The sequence below is a fragment of the Fistularia commersonii genome, chromosome 35 (assembly GCF_037954325.1).
Source record: "Fistularia commersonii isolate RoL2024-O1a breed Wild chromosome 35, RoL_Fcom_v1.0, whole genome shotgun sequence".
NCBI classification, from domain to species: domain Eukaryota; kingdom Metazoa; phylum Chordata; class Actinopteri; order Syngnathiformes; family Fistulariidae; genus Fistularia; species Fistularia commersonii.
In genome coordinates, this window is record NC_141318.1 from 2,915,001 (window position 1) to 2,932,500 (window position 17,500).

Here is a 17,500-nt window from a genome sequence, read left to right on the forward strand (position 1 = left end):
ACAATGTAATTACATTGTAAAAACGGCTGAATTACAAAAAAAACACACACAGCTGGAGTAATAATACACGCGAGTAATTATTCCCGCGTGTCGGTTGTAGTGCGTGTCCGTGCGGCAGTGCATACACACCAGCTCCGCATCACGGCCGTGTTTTGTTTGCGTGGGTCGTTACCTGCAGTGTGTAGTTCCCGGTCCCGGTCCCGGTTTCCCACGCCCGGTGTGTCACGCCGGTTCGGTGCACGTGCCCGTGGACGCTTCCCCGGGCGGAAACGCGGGCTCACTATTTGGCAGGAAGCGCAGTGTCGGTCGCGGGCAGCGGCGGCGCTCTTTCTTGCAAAACCCTCGCTGGTCACGGAGACCACGTGACCCGGGAGGGCCGGCGGAGAGGGGCGCGGTGCGCATGCGCGGACATCGACCTCGGTGCGCCTGCGCCACCTAGCGGCCGCGGGGGAAACTGCAGTCGCGTTCAGGATCCGACGACCGGGAGATTCGGAGACTCGGAGATTCGGTGATTCGGTGATTCGGTGATTTAGAGATTCACACATTATGGGGTTCTGAGATTCGGAAATTCAGAGATTTAGAATCGTAGATACAGAGATTCGGATGTTCGGAGATTCGGAGATTAAGTGATTTAGAGAATCGGAAACTCAGAGAGTTAAACATCTAGGGGATCAGAGATTAGGAGATTCGGCAATTTAAAGAATCGTAAATACAGAGATTCGGAGCTTCGGAGATTCGGAGATTCGGAGATTCACACATTTGGGGGTTCAGAGATTCAGAGGTTTAGAGAATCATAGATACGGAGAATTGTCGATACAGAGATTCAGAGATGCAAAGAATCATAGATGCTGTAGCGAGTCACAAATGTTAGGGTTTATGTTGATACTTGTTTGCGGTGTGATTTTGGCATCGCTGAGAAGTTTGTGGTTGTTGATCGGGGAGCATGAATTCTTTTTTTTTTTTACCTGGATTGAGCGGGAACAGTTAGTTGTATTGCAGGCCGATGTGGCTAGGCTGTGGCCAACAACACCCAATAATTAAACAGACTTTTTACCTTAAACCGGGTGTTTCCCCGACTAAAACACTACAATACAGAGATTCAGAGATTCGGAGGTTCAGAGATGCCCGTGTTGCCTCTCAGAGAGGAGGCATCACCGATCGGCCACAGATTAATCAATCGATTGCTCATTTATATTCATGCTAATGATGACAGTCATCGACCTGGATTCGGTCACCTGTCAATCACGGGGGTCACCTGTCAATCACAAGATCACCGGTCAATCACAATATCACCTGTCAATCACAGGGTCACCTGTCAATCACAATATCACCTGTCAATCACAGGGTTACCTGTCAATCAAATGTCACCTGTCAATCACGGGGTCACCTGTCAATCACAGGGTCAACTGTCAATCACAAGATCACCTGTCAATCACAATATTACCTGTCAATCGCAGGGTCACCTGTCAATCATAAGGTCACCTGTCAATCACGGGATCACCTGTCAATCACAGGGTCACCTGTCAATCACGAGGTCACCTGTCAATCACGGGTTCACCTGTCAATCACAGGGTCACCTGTCAATCATGAGGTCACCTGTCAATCACGGGTTCATCTGTCAATCAAAGGCTCAGCTGCCAATCAAAAAGTTATCCAACCACTCATCCGTCTCACCTACATACATTTAGTCTTCAATATTTCTGATAGTTCTCAGACTGACAGGAGGAAGATGGAGATCATGGATGGAGCCAAGGAAGGAGAACATGGAGACTCTATAAAAATGACTGTTTTTGGACCGTGGGGAGGAAGATGAAAACCTGGACCGAACCCAAGAGGACCAGAAGAGGATCAGAACCAAGAAGCTTCTTGGCGGTCAGGTGTTCTCCTCCCGCCCCTCCTCCGGCGGCTGCAATCACCCGTTCTCCTGCAATCAGGGCGGGTGAAGGCCTCTCCAGGGCCCTCCAGGCTCCGGCTGGGTGGCCTATTCCACGCCGGCCCAAATGACGGGTTGCCGAATTGCTATTCTTAGCTCGGGCTGCTATTTCCTCCCCCACCCGTGAAAGCTCAGCATCAGGGAGAACGTGGAGGAACACGGCGAGAAGAACAGCAAGAACATGGCGTATGGAGGAGAGTAATCTCTGCCACACCTTTTAAATGTAAATTATCATTTTTTTAATTCATTTTATTCCCCTTTTCTGCTGCAATAAGTTAAAATATTCACGTTGCGGCTAGCCAAAGCAGCTACTTTGCGACTTTATAATAAACACATAAAAAAAGTGTTATTACAACAGTAATAACACAGTTATTACACATTAACAAATACTCACACGATTGCTCAAGGGTTTTTTTTTTCATCCACACACGCTTGTTAGCCTCCCCCTATCCACACACACACACACACACACACACACACTCACACACTCACACACACACATCCTTTAACTCCCCCCTCGTGATTCACGATTGAACACATGATGCTCCTGAAAGACAGCATTTCTTTTATTTGGCAAAGGGCTAGAAAGAGAAGAAAGGGGCCGCGTGATGAGAGAGAATTAATTGCGCTAATTATCGTGCCAGAATATAATGGAAATTCTGGTGAGATCATCCAACCTTTGTTGAAGGTGAAACCAACTTTATTTTGAAGGTGGACGGGCCGCATGCCTCTGCACACCCCGTCTGTCTCCTGTTTGTTTTGTTTTTCTTTCATATTCCAATCCAGGCAAAAGTAGATTCCTCAGGTGTGGCTGTGCTATAATAACACACCCACAAAACACGTGTGTGTGTGTGTGTGTGTGTGTGTGTGTTTCGCTGGAAATACTAAAAAAAAAACCTGCAAATAATGCGATATTTGTGAGTTTCCAGTTGGCGGTGGCCACTGGCCGATGCCTCCCGGCGCTCTGCCCAAATTTCACGCACTTCTTTGCATGACCACAGCAGGGAGGAGCCGCCTTCCTCCTCCTCCTCCTCCTCCTCCTCCTCCTCCTCCCTGCAGGCTCCATAAATCAGACGCCGCTGACCGTCTGTCCAGTCGTACGCTGAACAGCCCCGGAGAGCAGAGGAGCGGCGAGAAGATCGGCATGGACCTCCGAACGCTGACCCTGCTCGTCTCCTGGACGGGTGAGTGACTTCAGACCTTTTCTATCGTCGGCGTCATCGTCCGGCCGGGACTTTGCGTCGAGCTCCCCGGAAATCTTCTGACCGACTTAATACTTGCACAATTTGAAATCCGATGACTCGTCCTCCCCGGGTCGCGACCTCGGCTGCAGGGATGTCGGTCGATCCCGTCATGTTCAGCCAAATCAGGTATCTGGAAACTGTAAAAAAAGTAAAGTAAGTAAAAGGTTTGCATTGGATAAAGGTTGCCACGGAGTCATTTTTTTTTTTCACATCAGATTAGATTATATCTCATTGCATACGTATAACTGCACATATAAAATGCAGTAAAAAACAACCATAAAACCATTAAAGCTAAAGGGGGCACGTCGCGTCCGTGACGACACGTCATAATAATCAATTACCGATCAGGGAAGTGCAGGAGGCGTTCCCTTTTTTGGGGTTTGGTTTTCCGTCAGTCGTTACCCCGTCGGCGCAGAACGATCGGAAAGTCAGATAAGCGGAAGTGCAGCTCCGCCCGGGGCGCCGCGCCCTGGCGGCGAACTGTTTGTTTAAATTGTTCTTTATTCCAGAAACGTTATCGGGTGACGGATGTCCCTCGACCCACTTCAGGAGTGTAAACACGACTCCTTCTTTCCAGGTTCCATCACCTGCGTTCTTTTCTCGGCGGACATCAACATGGGCGGGGTCACGAGTCAGGTGGAGTTTGACTCCGTCCTCCGGACGGCCGTCGTCACGGCGACCGGCGCCGGATCCTGCGGTCCCCTCAACCTGTCTCTCAGCGAGTTCCCGCTCCAGTTCGGCCATTTCGCCCGGCCCTGCGAGGAAGAGCGCATCGGCGCCCGAATCTTCCGATTCGCCGCCGTCCCGCTCGCCCCCGTCGACGTGTCGGAGCTGTTCCGGCGCCGCCCGGCTCTGGACGACCTCTCGCTGACCCTGCAGACGTGCAACGGCACCAGGGTGTGCACGGTGGTGAGGGGCGGCGGCGTGCTGACGCGTCAGGCCAGGTTCTTCGGGCCGGTCGCGGGTGACGTTTACATCCGGACGGACGCGGCGCGGACCCGGACCTGGATCCTGACCGACCTCGCCGCCGTCGGTCAGGTCGACGCCTCAGACGGGAACGCCACCCTCTTCGGCTCGGCGAGCGCGGCCGCCAGCTGCCGGGTTCTCCTCGCCGACCTGGATCCCGGCGCCCTGATCCGCTTCGGCGCGGTCGAAACCGGGACGCCGCTGCGAGCGCGGAAGTCCCGTCTGGATCCGGGCGTCTCCGTCGCCGACGTCCGCTTCCTCCTCCTCCTCCCCGGCGCCGGTTCCGAGCACGCCTGCGCTCGGATCCACGACCTCCCGGAGAAGCGCGTGAGCGCCTCCGTCAGCATGAACGGCATCAGCGGCTCCTTCGGCTTCAGCCAGGCTTCCCCCTTCCACGCCACCGCCGTGCGGGTGGAGCTGCGCGGCCTCGGGAGACGAGTCGCCGCCTTCCACGTCCACCTGTTCCCGGTCCCGGTTCCGGGCGAGTCCACGTCGAGCCGCTGCTCCGACGACAACGTGGGCGGGCACTGGAACCCGTTCGGCGTGGACACCGCCGCCACGGCGTATCCCGCGGCGCCGGGTTCCACCCACGACCGCTACGAGGTGGGCGACCTCAGCGGCAAGCACGTGCTCCTCGCCGGACGGGAACAAGTGAACGCGAGCTTCCTGGACTTCAACCTCCCTCTGTTCGGGCAGAACAGCATCGTGGGTCGCTCGGTCGTCGTCCACCGGACCGACGGCGCCCGCTTGGTTTGCGGCAGCATCGGTTACCCCGGCGACGTGGACGTCGCCAGGGCTCGCTTCCTGAGCCCCGTGGTCGGCGAGGTCCGGTTCGTCCAGCTGAAGGACAACCCGCTCTCCGACGTGTCCGTCTTCCTGGACCTGTCCTACGGAAACCCGGAGACGCCGGCGACCGAAAGCCACAACTGGCACGTCCACACTTACCCCGTCTCCTCGGAGACGGACGGCGAGGAGGGGCGCTGCGCCACCACGGAGGGGCACTGGAACCCCTTCCAGGTGGACGTGGCGAGCCCCGCCTACGCCCTGCACTGCGGCGCGTCCAGCCCCGTCTCCTGCGAGGCGGGGGACCTCGCCGGGAAACACGGCGCCCTGGACCTCGGACCTGGGGTCGGCGGCGTGCGCGCCAAGCACTTCTTCACCGACGTCACTTCCTGGGTGGCGGGATCCGGGGTGACGGGTCGATCGGTGGTGATCCACGAGGCGCGCGGCGGGGGGGCCAGGATCGCGTGCGCTAACATCACGCGGGCGCCGACGCCGAGGGCGAGCACCGGCGTCTGGCTCGGCCCCGGCGCCTCCGCGGGCCGGGTGGCGTTCTCCCAGATGTTCCCGCAGGGCCCCACCACCATCGACGTGTCCCTGGTGGACCTGGGATCCATCGCGGGGGGCTACCACGTGCACGTGCTGCCCGTCGACCCCCGCCGCCCCGGCCCCTGCTCCGACGCCAACGTCATGGGTCACTTCAACCCGCTGGACTGGGACGTGTCGGCGTCTCCGCCGGCCGGCAGCGGCACCGTGGACCAGTACGAGGTCGGGGACGTCAGCGGGAAATTCGGGATGCTGGCGGGGCTGGACGGGCTGACGGCGGCGCTCGTGGACGCCAATCTCCCGCTGAGCGGACCCTACAGCATCGTGGGACGGTCCTTGGTGGTTCACTACAGCAACGGATCCAGGTGAGACCCCCCCAACACACACACACACACACACACACACACACACACACTTCGTGACCTTTGACCTACATCCTGACACCTTCTCTGTGCAGAATGCGCTGCGCCGACATCTCTGACGACAGCGAACCCGGTGCACAGCTGGCCTCCGCCACGGCGAGCTTCACCGGCCTGCTGACGGGGACCGTGAGAATGGTACGGTCCGTCCAACCGCCGATGGTCTCCTCCAACCCCCCCCCCCCCCCCCCCCCCTCCCTGAAGCTGCCAGAAAAACATGATGGCACAGAGGAAAATTCATGATTGAGTGCGCGTTAGCCTAGCGTAGCATCCCAGAACAGCTGTGTCTGTCAGCCCCCCCCCCCCCCCCGACACCCCCAAGCTTCTTTTAACACATTTTTTTTTTCCCAGCGCCAGGTCTTGTTTCCCGATGGGGGCGACAGCGGCGACACCGTGCTGGAGATTGACCTTCACATCAACCAGTTGCAGAACGTAAGCGCCCTGTTTCAATATGAAAGGGGGCGGGGCTAAAGGACAAAAACCCAGGAAGGGTATTTCTATGATTTCCACATTTGTAAAGAAACAGGAAGTGGAGGGGTTGATGTTTGCATCCGCTGTGTCTCAGCCGTCTTATTCTGACCCCTCCCACCGCCGCCGTCCATCTACAGATTCCCGCGGCGTCCTTATCCATAACCGACCGGCGCGCGTCCGCCGAAAACAACCAGCAGTGCGGCAACCTGGGAGGGGCGTTCAATCCCTTCAACATGCCGTCCTCGGTGAGTCCCCCCCCCTCCCCCGAGGATTCCTCCCAGGATGCCAATCGGTTGGTCAATTCTAAATATTGATAACTGCTATGTCAGAGCGCTAGCTGCTCCCTGGAGACGCCTCTGAGCTGCGTGGTGGGTGAGGTGTCCTCCAGACACGGGCCTGTGAGCCTGACGCAGCGGCAGCTACTCACCGACACCCTGATCCAGCTCTCCGGGGACAACACCGGTACGACGCTCACGCCGCCGTTTCCCATGTCGTGCTCCGGTGCGGCGCCGCATCACGCTTTTGTTTCCACGTAGCGGTCTACCGGTCGGTGGTGCTGAGGGACGGCGAGCGGGTCCTCGCCTGCGCAGACATCCTCCCGGACTCCCCGTGGGCGGAGCAGACGTTTCCAAGCGTGGCCGCGTTCAGCAGGTGAGACTGTCAATCAAACACCGTCCTGATAGGGCAGCGGAGGTCCTCAGTCATCCAGGTCACGGTGTTCCGACGTCTTCAGAGCTGAAGAAGCCTGAAACGACACAACAAGAAGGTTTTCTCCATCCTGATATCCCCACCTCTCCGTTTTCAGGTATGATTTCCGCAGGAGAGTCGCGGACGTCCTGCAGGTCGACATGGCGAGGGTCACCATCCTGCCCGGGTCGCCCGCCGCCGCCGGGAGGTGCCAGAGCGTCAGCTTCATGGTATCCGGTGAGCGACCCGGTGCCGCGTCACCGCAGCAATGGAGATGCGACCTTCCAAAAACAAGAGCACGTTAGCATATTAGCTCATTGATTTTCATGTTAAAGAGGAAGATTGAAAACTGAATGAAAGGAAAGGTGGAGGTGGTGTTTGTGCACAAGCAGAGCCTGTCGGTTATACATGCGAGGAAAAAGATGAAGTCAAACTGCCCCTCCCGGTAGGACGTCTTGGAGATCAGCTTTGTTTGATTTGAGGCCAGGCAGAACCGGCCCGGTGGCCCGTAAGACAAAGAACAATTGCCATCATTGAAAATCTCCCCCCCAATACACCAAAAAGAGACAAAAAAGAAAAAAAATTTGCCCTGTAACTCAATGCTGGCGTTTCTGAGCGGACTCCTTTTTGATCCCCCCTGCCCATACAAAGGAGAAATAAAATACCCTCATGTATTTGGGTCATCCGTCTCTGAGCGATTCAAAACAACGTGCATTGTTTCTGTGCAAACGTCTGAAGACGGCTTGTAACATAGTTATATGTTAATAGTGTGTGTGTGTTTGTGTGTGTGTCCAAAGGCAACGTTAGCAACGAGCTCATGGAGTCTGTCAAGACGAGCGAGAAGATGGGGCCCTTCAGGGAGTCGGCGTCCTGCGCCGGTGAGTACTGCAAAGTTCTACATAGTATCTGTTAGTATGACAAGCGAATATCAGGTGTGTGTGTGACTGGATTCTCACCACATGCCGCTCTCCAGACTCCTCAGAGAGCGGAGGTGTGACGCCGGCCTCCGCCGGAAGCCACGTCACCGGCTCGATCCTCGCCGCCACTGCCGCCGCCTGCCTGCTGCTGTCGTCCGCACACGGGTGACTCGGCCCGCGGCGTCCATCTCGGAGGGCAGGGGTGCAATGGAGGAGGTGGCGGGGGGGGGTATGTGTAATTATGCTGATTAAAATTATCACCACATGACAAGATGTTCGCCTGACATCTTACAAAGATGATAATAATAATAATAATAATAAAATAAAAAAATATTAAAATGATAATAAAAATTATAAATGTAAATATCTATATGGCCTTTCTGCACCCCCAACAATGACTACTGTTTTGTATTTGATTTGCATTGTTTACAACTTTGTTTACTACTTTGGGATACTCCCTGAAGTCAACTGTACGTCAAACTATACCTGACTTGAAGTCAGGTATTTTTTTATTTTTTTTTATTGAACATAAATACACTGCTCAAAAAAATAAAGGGAACACTTAAAAAACACATCCTAGATCTAAATGAATGAAATATTCTTATGAAATACTTTGCTCTTTACACAGTTGAATGTGCTGACAACAAAATCACACAAAAATGATCAATGGAAATCAATTGTATCAACCCATGGAGGTCTGGATTAGGAATCACACTCAAAATTAAAGTGTAAAAACAAACTCCAGGCTGATCCAACTTTGATGTAATGTCCTTAAAACAAGTCCAAATGAATCTGTGTTGCTTCCTGAGTGGACACTATGATTTCACACAAGTGTGATTGACTTGGAGTTACATTGTGTTGTTCAAGTGTTCCCTTTATTTTTTTGAGCAGTATAGTATAAACAGATATACATATGTACAAACAAACATGGAAAGGTAGAATCGAATGTCAAAGAATCAAACGGGGATGAGGAAGCAAAGGACATAAGGACATTCTTTCTGTATGTAATCACTTAACTGGACAAGTTAACAGTATTAAAGGTTTGTGAGAAATGTTTAATACTAGAGGAAAAAGAAAATAAAGGAAAACAAATAATTAAACAAATAGATAAATAAAATAAAAAAAACATAAATAAATTGCAAGGGGAATATAATCTGTATTTAACTAGGTGGTTCACAAGGAATCTCTGACATCAAACTGTACATTTTTGGGTTTTTGGATTTTTCCATAAGTTTTAGGATTTTTTTAAACATTTCAAAATCGTTTATAAAGAATATAAAACTGGTTGAACACTTCTGCAATCTGTTTTTGTGTATGGGGAACTTGGCCAGGCCTTAATATAACATTGACAACGAGTTTCTCTCTTTTGTTGCTTAAAAGTAAACCAAATGTTATGTCACCTCACTTCCGGGTTCCTGCCTCGACGCACGTACTCCAACGCTTCCGGTCCAAATGTCACTGAAACAACAGGAGTTGAAAAATAAAATCCAACGTTTGTAATCCCTGGTGTCGAGTAATCCTTGACGTTGAAGTATTTATCGCGTGTACCATGAGTATTTGGGTGTATTCGTTTGATACTGCGAGAACTTCGCTCAAAAACAACAAAACATTGCAAGTACTACTCCAGTATGTGGTACCAAATACTGCTTTTACGGGGACTAATTAATTGTGTGGTGATCCGATCAACGAATAGATAAATGAATGAATGAATGAATGGATGAAACGACGTTATTCCGCTACTCAGATTTTGGAGCATATATTTCGCGCACAATTGTTTTTGAAAAAAAAAAAAAAAAAAAAAAAATTAAAAAAAAGGGAACCCGGAAGCTCCGGAAATGGGCGCCGGATTCTATTAGATAGATCGATCAATCAAGTTATCGATTGAGTCATCGAGCAGCTCGACGGTGAACTATAATCAGTAGAATCATAAATAAAACCAAAATTAATAATCCTACAAATAACGATGACGATGTTAATAATAATAATGATAACAATAATAATAATAATAAATGCGCGCGCGGGCAGAGGAGAGGCGAGTCCAGATCCCTCCGCGGTGACTGGCGGATGCGGAGGTCACATGGTCAGTGACGTCATCGGGGAAATGGCAGCCCCCTGTTTGTAAACCAACACACGGTCCCTGCCGTCCTAGGAGCGCCCCGCACACGCACGACACGGAGCCACGCACGCACGGCGGGACGAGCACGGTGTGTATGCGGGGCTCCGGCCGGCCCGCCGCTCCGCCTCTCGGCTCCCCGCTCCGGTTCCACGGAGGGACACGGATAGCGGACCGCGCCGCGGTGTCGGGACAGAAGTTGACTGTTTCGTAAATGGAGGCAGCGGCTGCTCGGCGGCGGCGGCGGCGGCGGGGGAGGAAACGGGGGTTCGGTTGGGGTACGGTGGGGGTACCGGTGCGTTTTTACCGGTGGTACCGACCGGTACCACACCCACTGCCGGGACCGCCGAGCAAGGCGGAGCCCTCGGCCCACCGTCTGTTGACAATAACGGTGCCTAGGACCGACATCCCCGCCCTCCGCCTCAGCCCGGTTTTATCTTTTTAATTCTTATTTCTACGTGTTCCGGTATCGGGGGACCCGGATGTGGACGAGGGGGGAGCAGGAGGGGGGCGGGGTGATTCATCCGGAGCCGAATTGTAAACAACAATCGCGTGCAGAGCGTCTGACCAATGGGAGAGCTCAGCGGTGAAGTATCACGCGATGTGATTGGCTACATTTCTCCACACACACACTCACACACACACACACACACACACACACACACACACACACACACACACACACACACACACACACAGCCTTATTTATAGTCCCTCTTATGGATGTTTTATTATGGGCGCATGTAGGTCGCGTTTCCAGCCAATCAGATCGTAGATTTTGCTCAAAACCGACGAGTCAGCACCTCGGAGGGGCGGGGCTAAAGGTCCAGGTGTGACCTGTGAGCTCAGGTTAGAGTCCGTGCACAGTCAGAGGTAGACCTGTTCACACACACACACACACACACACACACCGGTTCCACATGGCGTCAAAGGATTCAGGTAATCCGGTTCCGGTTCCGTCTGACCTGCCAGACACGGCTCTCTCGGTATTCTGGTTCTGCAGCCATGTTTTTTTTTTTTCTTTCTCCCCCTTCCCACCCTGCAGACAGAACCATGTCCCCGAAGATCACGGGAGAGCTGCTGCGGCAGCTTCGCCAGGTGATGAAGAGCTGCAAGTTCTACCCCGAGCCGGTGCAGGCCTACATCATCCCCTCTGGGGATGCACACCAGGTAGGTGTGGGTGTTCACACACTTGGACACACACACACTCGGACATGGCGGCTCCTCCTCCTCCTCCTCGTCTTCCTCATGCATCCTGATCTTCTCGTTTGACCTTCACAATTAGCTGCACACCACACACACACACACACACACACACACACACACACACACACACACACACACACACACACACACACACACAAACCCTCCAAGCCTGAGTCGTGATGCGGGCGAAGGTGGCATGTAAAATGCCTTGACTAGTTGACGACCACTTTTGGTTGGACACTGATTGCCCATCACCCACCCACACACACACACACACACACACACACACACACACACACACACACACACACACACACACACACACACACACACCGTGCCCCCTCACCGCTTTGTGTATTTTGCAGAGCGAGTACATTGCACCTTGCGACTGCAGGCGCGAATTCATCAGCGGATTCAATGGCTCGGCAGGTAGGTTGGTCGTGTGTGTGTGTGTGTTTGTGAGTGTGTGTGTGTGTGGAAGGGCTCGGATGAATTGGTGAAGAAGGCAATCGACATTGATGGACTCGCCTCACCTGCTTGGAGTGGGGGTTGGGTTGGGTTGTGGTGGTTGCTCATCCGGATCGGCCGAACCCGACAGGAACGGCCATCGTGACGGAACAACATGCCGCCATGTGGACCGACGGGCGCTACTTCCTGCAGGCCAGCCAGCAGATGGACAACAACTGGACCCTCATGAAGATGGGTACGCTTCTCCCAATAAGAATGCGTATTTCTTAATTTTGACAGGAAGCGCCTCTTTGACCCGTTTGGTCTGGAACTTCCTGTTTGCCAACACCCCTCCTCTCCTCCTGTTGTCATGGTAACAGGGCTGAAGGAGACGCCCACCCAGGAGGAGTGGCTGGTCAGCGTCCTGCCGGAGAACTCCAAGGTGGGAGTGGACCCCTGGATCATCGCGGCAGGTACAGTCAAACACGGACCTCCTCCTGAAGGTTCAGCTGTCAACCGTCTTTCCCAAGGAGGTTTATTACCGGTTTATAACAACTCTAATAAATCCATTTTTAACTCTTCATCATGAAATAGACCAGTGGAAGAACATGTCCAAGGCCCTGACGGGCGCCGGTCACTCCCTGGTGGCGCTGCAGCAGAACCTGATCGACGCCATCTGGAGCGACCGCCCACAGCGACCCAGCACGCGCCTCCGCGCCCTGGGATTGGAGTACACCGGTAAAAGCGCCGCCGTCGGCCGCCCGACGTAAAAGACTCCCCTTCACTCGCGAGAAGGTCCGACAGGGTTCTCCTCAGGCTCTCCGCCTTCCTCCGACGAGTCCGAAAACGGCAGATTCACAGAAGACTCTACATTGTGGAGAGGGTGAACGGTGTCTAGATCATTGACAGGTGGCTGACAAATGATTGGCGGTTGACTGACAGGTGAGGTTCTTCCAAAAAGTGTCGGCACGTGAAGGAAATAAGTTGGAGTCCGAGGGAGATCGAGATATATCCCGTAATAACGGTGTTCATAAACAAAAGCGCAGTTTTGGACACGGCGCCAAAGATTACAAGGTCGGACTTTGTTCCGACAACGAAGAGCTTAGTTTGTGTGAGCTTCGTCCTCTGGAGATGTCGAAATCAGTGGAGGTCCTGCCCCGGAAAGAGGCGGAGGCTTGTTTTTGGCAGGAGGATCCCGTCAGGTGGCGTTCTTGGAGTGGCGGCGGTACGTGATGGGCTACTGTGTAATCCAACGTGGCCACCTTCTCCTTGCAGGTTCCTCCTGGCAGGATAAGATCCAGGCGCTGCGAGCCAAGATGGCGGAGAGGAAGATCAGCTGCTTTGTCGCCACGGCGCTGGACGAGGTCGCATGTACGTCACCCGAGAGCCGGTTCCTCCGCCGCCGGGACGGGGAACACCTTCTGCTGTTACCGCAACTCTGTAGCGCCGCATCTCTATCTCGCCATCTTCAATTTGTCGAAGTCCCAACCTGTCAGATGGAACCAGAACCCCGACCTAGTGTTCCTTCAACATCAAAATGAAGGCAGTAGGCCCTACCTGTCAGGTGGAACTAGAACCCTAAGCTAACATTTCTTCACCGCCAAGCTGAAGCCAGGAAGTTCTACTTGTCAAAGTTCCTTCAATGTCAAACGTTATCAAGCAGAACTAGAACCTTTACGTTCCTTCAATGTCAGTCCAAGTGCAGGAGGTTCTACCAGTCAGGTGGAACTGGAAGCCATACCTAACATGCCTTCAGTGTCAAATTATGGCAGGAGGTTCTACCAGTCAGGTGAAACTACAATCCTAGCTTGGCTTCGGTGTCCAACAAAGAACTTTAAAATGACGGAACTGAAGTCGTTTTTATAGCACACAATCCTACTGGTACTACTACTAGGACGGTGCTGCTTGTCCCTGAACAGTGCAGAAAATACTGCACAAGGAAGTACCATCCTGACAACTATTTATGACGTACAGGCAGGACTTGGGCAAGGACTTTATTGGACTTATCGGCCCCCGTCCCTCTGTCTTCATAGGCGGGCGTATTCCAGGTCTGTTGCGCAACCGAGATCACGATCCAAGGACCCGGGGATACGCGGGTGTCCCACCGGGCGCCTGCTCGAGCACCCTGTTGACCGCGGCTAATGAGCTCTCGCTGCTGATTGCCCGGTCTGAGGGTCCGCGTTAATTAGAGAGACGGAGGTTCTTGATTGCCATCAGTGGGGCGTTGGGCTGAGGGGGTGTCGCTCTGGCGTGGTGAAGGGCGGGGGTGGGGGGGGCGACGGCGGACGGCTCCGGATTCGTGATTTTTGTCGGATAGTCCTTTTTAATTGTTGCCATCTCGAACGTTGTTTCGCCGCTGCTCGGGCTCTACTGAAGGTTCGGGGACGAGGGTTGACATGGCATCTCTTTGGTTCCCTTTTCACGCTTGCTTGTCCACCCCTGCGAGACAATGTTTTTACTTTGTTACTACAGCAGCCCATACAGCATAGCATTACTAAATTTGTCGAAGGTTTTACCAAACGTCGATTTTCCTTTTCCTGCTCAGGGCTCTTCAACCTCCGTGGCGCAGACATCGAGTACAACCCGGTCTTCTTCGTTTACGCCATTGTTGGGTTGAACACAATAAGGTAGGGAGGTGAAAGATCATCTCGGTCATTTTTCCTTCACCATCTCAGACAGTCCCCCCTCCCCGCCCCCCGTAGGCTCTTCGTGGACCTGAAGCGCCTCGCCGACCCAGCGCTGAGGGACCACCTGCAACTGGACGCGCCCAGCAAACCCGAGCTTGTCATCCAGACCTTCCCATACGAGTCGGTCCTCGGGGAACTGCAGGCCGTCTGCGCCGCACTGGGCCCCAAGGACAAGGTGTGGATCTGTGACAAGGCCAGCTGCGCCCTGACACAGGCCATCCCCAAGGTGAGCGGACGGCAGGCGAAGGAACTCGGAACACAGAGAGCCACCTGCATCCCTGAACCGGATAACGCGGCCCTTTTCGGGAATGGCTGTCACCCGTTGCCTGTACCCTTGGCCGCGCCCATTGTACCCATTTTCCACGAAGCATGTCAGTGTTTCGATTTGACTGTGGTGCAGCTTCAGAACAGGTTGAGTCCCGTCCTTGTAAACCAGTTCCTCCGATTTTTAACGTAGTCCAGGACAATTTATTGACGCATATTTATGCGGTTGTGCCAAAGCATACATGTCCAGGAATGGTACCCTCTGATGGAGTATGATCCTTGAGGCCATGTGTTGCAGGACCACAGGACTCCCATCCCCTACACCCCTCTCTGCCTGGCGAAGGCGGTGAAGAACCTGACAGAAATCCAAGGCATGAGAACGGCCCACGTAAGAACCTCCTCAACGCGCCTACCATACCTGTCCTTCAACCCAGATCTCACATCCCCCAATGCCCCCCGACAGATCAAAGATGCGGTGGCTCTCTGCGAGCTCTTCGCCTGGCTTGAGAAGGAGGTAGGTCTGTCACATTTGACGCTTTTTTGGCATCTGAGGCTCCCAGAACCTGGGGGGTGACATTTCAGTACTTGTATGTTCTTCTTTTGTTTCCTTATTGTTATTCTTCAGATTCCAAAAGGCAACGTGACGGAGATCTCAGCGGCCGACAAGGCGGAGGAGCTGCGCAGGTTCGTTCTGGAAATGGTTCCCGCGCCAGGGTCGGCTCTCCAGACTAACTGGCCGAGGAATCCTGCTCCGTCTCATCTCGATGTCAGTCTGTGTTCGGTCGCCCCCTGGTGGCCGAGGAGGCGATCTACATGGGACTAAATGGTCCACTGCGGTCACTACAATGAGCGCATGACTGTCGAATGTTGTAAAAATGGACGAATCCAAATCCTGCAGCCGTGATGTTTGTCTCTCAGTCAACAGAAGGATTTTGTCGGACTCAGTTTCCCCACGATCTCCAGCGTCGGGCCCAACGGCGCCATTATCCACTACAGGTGCGTTGCCAGGCCGTCACCTACGTGTCCAAGCTCTTCAACAGGAAGTTCACTCTGAGCTGGTTTGTCTCTTTTCCAGGCCGCTGCCTGAAACCAACAGAACTCTGACCTTGAACGAGGTATACCTGATCGACTCCGGAGCCCAGTACATGTAAGCCAGTTGGGTCTTCTCATGGTCACGAGCAGGGGGATCTCTATCAATGACGCTCAAAGTGATGCCTGGTCTTTCGGCAGAGATGGTACCACAGACGTCACGCGTACCGTGCACTTCGGGACGCCGTCCGCTTTCGAGAAGGTACGGGAACAAACCGGTCGGGGCGGCGCCAAGTGACTCCCGAGTCCGTTAAGTGTCCTTGTCCACCTCCCCCCTCCCCAGGAATGCTTCACCTACGTCCTGAAGGGGCACATCGCCGTGAGCGCCGCCGTGTTCCCCAACGGAACCAAAGGTACATCGGCGTCCCTTAACAGAAGCAGCCAGTTGCTTCCTGTCCAAATTAGGGAGTGCAGAAGAACCCTCAGGCCCATGTTCCACCTGACGGTTGCTTCTTCTGACCTGATCTGTGTTGTGTTTTGAACCTCACCCGCCCTTCTGTTTTAAGGCCACCTGCTGGACTCGTTTGCACGAGCCGCCCTTTGGGAATCGGGGCTGGACTACCTCCACGGCACGGGCCACGGCGTGGGCTGCTTCCTCAACGTGCACGAGGGCCCCTGCGGCATCAGCTACAAGACCTTCGCCGACGAACCCCTGGAAGCCGGCATGATCGTCAGCGATGGTGTGTTTAGCACCCTGTTTGGTACACATTCAGGAGTAGTACTTCCCATAAACTAGCAGTGCAGTTACTTTCAGTAGCACATAAGTTCACCTGCAGTAGCTTTCAGTCAGAGTTGGCTGGAACCAACAATTTAGCAAACCAAAGCAAGCAAAGGCTACACAGGAAGTGAACCCGACAACAGGAAGTGAGCCTGGCAACAGCTAAGGCAACCTTCAGGGACCTTCTGCTGCTTGGTGAATACGTGTCTGGGGTTCAGGTTCTCACCTCCTTCCATGCCTTCTGTCCAGAACCCGGGTTTTATGAAGACGGATCTTTTGGCATTCGCCTTGAGAACGTTGTTCTGGTCATTCCGGCGAAGCCCAAAGTAAGTTCTTCCCCATCAAAATCTGGAGAGATGGTGTGTGTGTGTGTGTGTGTGTGTGTGTGTGTGTGTATGTGTGTGTGTGAGTGTGTGTATGTGTGTGTGTGTGCATACGTGTAATGGGATGGTGACATGTGAACAACATAGGCAGATGATTGACAGGAGACTGACATGATTGGCAGGTCATTGGAAGTTTACTGACAGGTAATTGATAGACGATTGACTGACAGGTAATTAACAGATGATTGACAGGTGACTGACAGATGATTGACAGGTGACTGACAGGTGATTGACAGGTCAGGTGTTAGCAGCAACCCTGCAGTGACCCCGGGTTCTCCTGCTCAGTACAACTACAGGAACCGGGGAAGCCTGACCTTCGAGCCGCTCACCCTGGTTCCAATGCAAGTCAAGATGATGAACACCGAGCTGCTCACTCAGAAGGAGGTGAGGAGCACACACACACACACACACACACACACACACATACACACACACACACACACACGCGCCGAGTACTTGGAATTTGCAGTATATCTACCTGAGGCTACTCTGCACTCCCGCCCCGAGGCAAAAACTTTATTTCCTACTTCAAGTACATACATTTAACGGTTTAGCAGTTTCACTTTTTCATGCGGAAACACAAACTCCACCATTTTCTACTTCAGCAATGCAGTTTTATTTCCATACATT

At 53.4% G+C, this 17,500-nt stretch overlaps 2 protein-coding genes and 1 long non-coding RNA gene across 3 annotated transcripts in view; 2 read left to right on the forward strand and 1 right to left on the reverse strand.

Annotated features, from left to right (window-relative positions):
• Positions 1-2,483: 2,483 nt before the first annotated feature.
• Positions 2,484-3,831, reverse strand: LOC147213792 (uncharacterized). Its single transcript, XR_015104418.1, has 2 exons — positions 3,765-3,831; positions 2,484-3,314 (listed from the first exon to the last, which is right to left on the reverse strand). It is a non-coding gene; the product is annotated as an uncharacterized LOC147213792 (long non-coding RNA).
• On the forward strand, positions 2,883-9,410 carry cusr (Copper-only SOD repeat protein). The gene is made up of 10 exons (XM_086142314.1): positions 2,883-3,117; positions 3,755-5,834; positions 5,927-6,026; positions 6,240-6,320; positions 6,497-6,604; positions 6,689-6,821; positions 6,896-7,010; positions 7,165-7,283; positions 7,844-7,924; positions 8,020-9,410. Exons 1-10 carry the CDS (start codon positions 2,883-2,885, stop codon positions 8,130-8,132), a joined length of 3,165 nt encoding a protein of 1,054 aa, XP_085998440.1. The 3' UTR covers positions 8,133-9,410.
• A 621-nt stretch (positions 9,411-10,031) lies between these two features.
• The window catches only part of xpnpep1 (X-prolyl aminopeptidase (aminopeptidase P) 1, soluble), a 7,899-nt gene continuing 430 nt past the window's right edge, over positions 10,032-17,500 (forward strand). The window contains exons 1-19 of the mRNA XM_086142335.1: positions 10,032-10,167; positions 11,122-11,246; positions 11,648-11,711; positions 11,881-11,985; positions 12,110-12,202; positions 12,324-12,467; positions 13,005-13,100; positions 14,275-14,356; positions 14,432-14,642; positions 14,979-15,068; positions 15,144-15,194; positions 15,306-15,364; positions 15,599-15,676; positions 15,756-15,827; positions 15,911-15,971; positions 16,053-16,122; positions 16,276-16,449; positions 16,737-16,813; positions 17,156-17,254. Of these exons, the coding sequence (XP_085998461.1) occupies positions 11,130-11,246; positions 11,648-11,711; positions 11,881-11,985; positions 12,110-12,202; positions 12,324-12,467; positions 13,005-13,100; positions 14,275-14,356; positions 14,432-14,642; positions 14,979-15,068; positions 15,144-15,194; positions 15,306-15,364; positions 15,599-15,676; positions 15,756-15,827; positions 15,911-15,971; positions 16,053-16,122; positions 16,276-16,449; positions 16,737-16,813; positions 17,156-17,254 (1,743 nt within the window). The 5' untranslated portion in view covers positions 10,032-10,167; positions 11,122-11,129. The remainder of the gene's footprint in view (positions 10,168-11,121; positions 11,247-11,647; positions 11,712-11,880; positions 11,986-12,109; positions 12,203-12,323; positions 12,468-13,004; positions 13,101-14,274; positions 14,357-14,431; positions 14,643-14,978; positions 15,069-15,143; positions 15,195-15,305; positions 15,365-15,598; positions 15,677-15,755; positions 15,828-15,910; positions 15,972-16,052; positions 16,123-16,275; positions 16,450-16,736; positions 16,814-17,155; positions 17,255-17,500) is intronic.

Excerpts from the sequence above, each read along its gene's own strand:
- cusr (XM_086142314.1), top strand. The coding sequence starts at position 2,883 with ATGCCTCCCGGCGCTCTGCCCAAATTTCACGCACTTCTTTGCATGACC. Across the intron at positions 7,011-7,164 it reads AGCGTGGCCGCGTTCAGCAG|GTATGATTTCCGCAGGAGAG; the intron begins GTGAGACTGTCA and ends CTCCGTTTTCAG. Across the intron at positions 7,284-7,843 it reads CGTCAGCTTCATGGTATCCG|GCAACGTTAGCAACGAGCTC; the intron begins GTGAGCGACCCG and ends GTGTGTCCAAAG.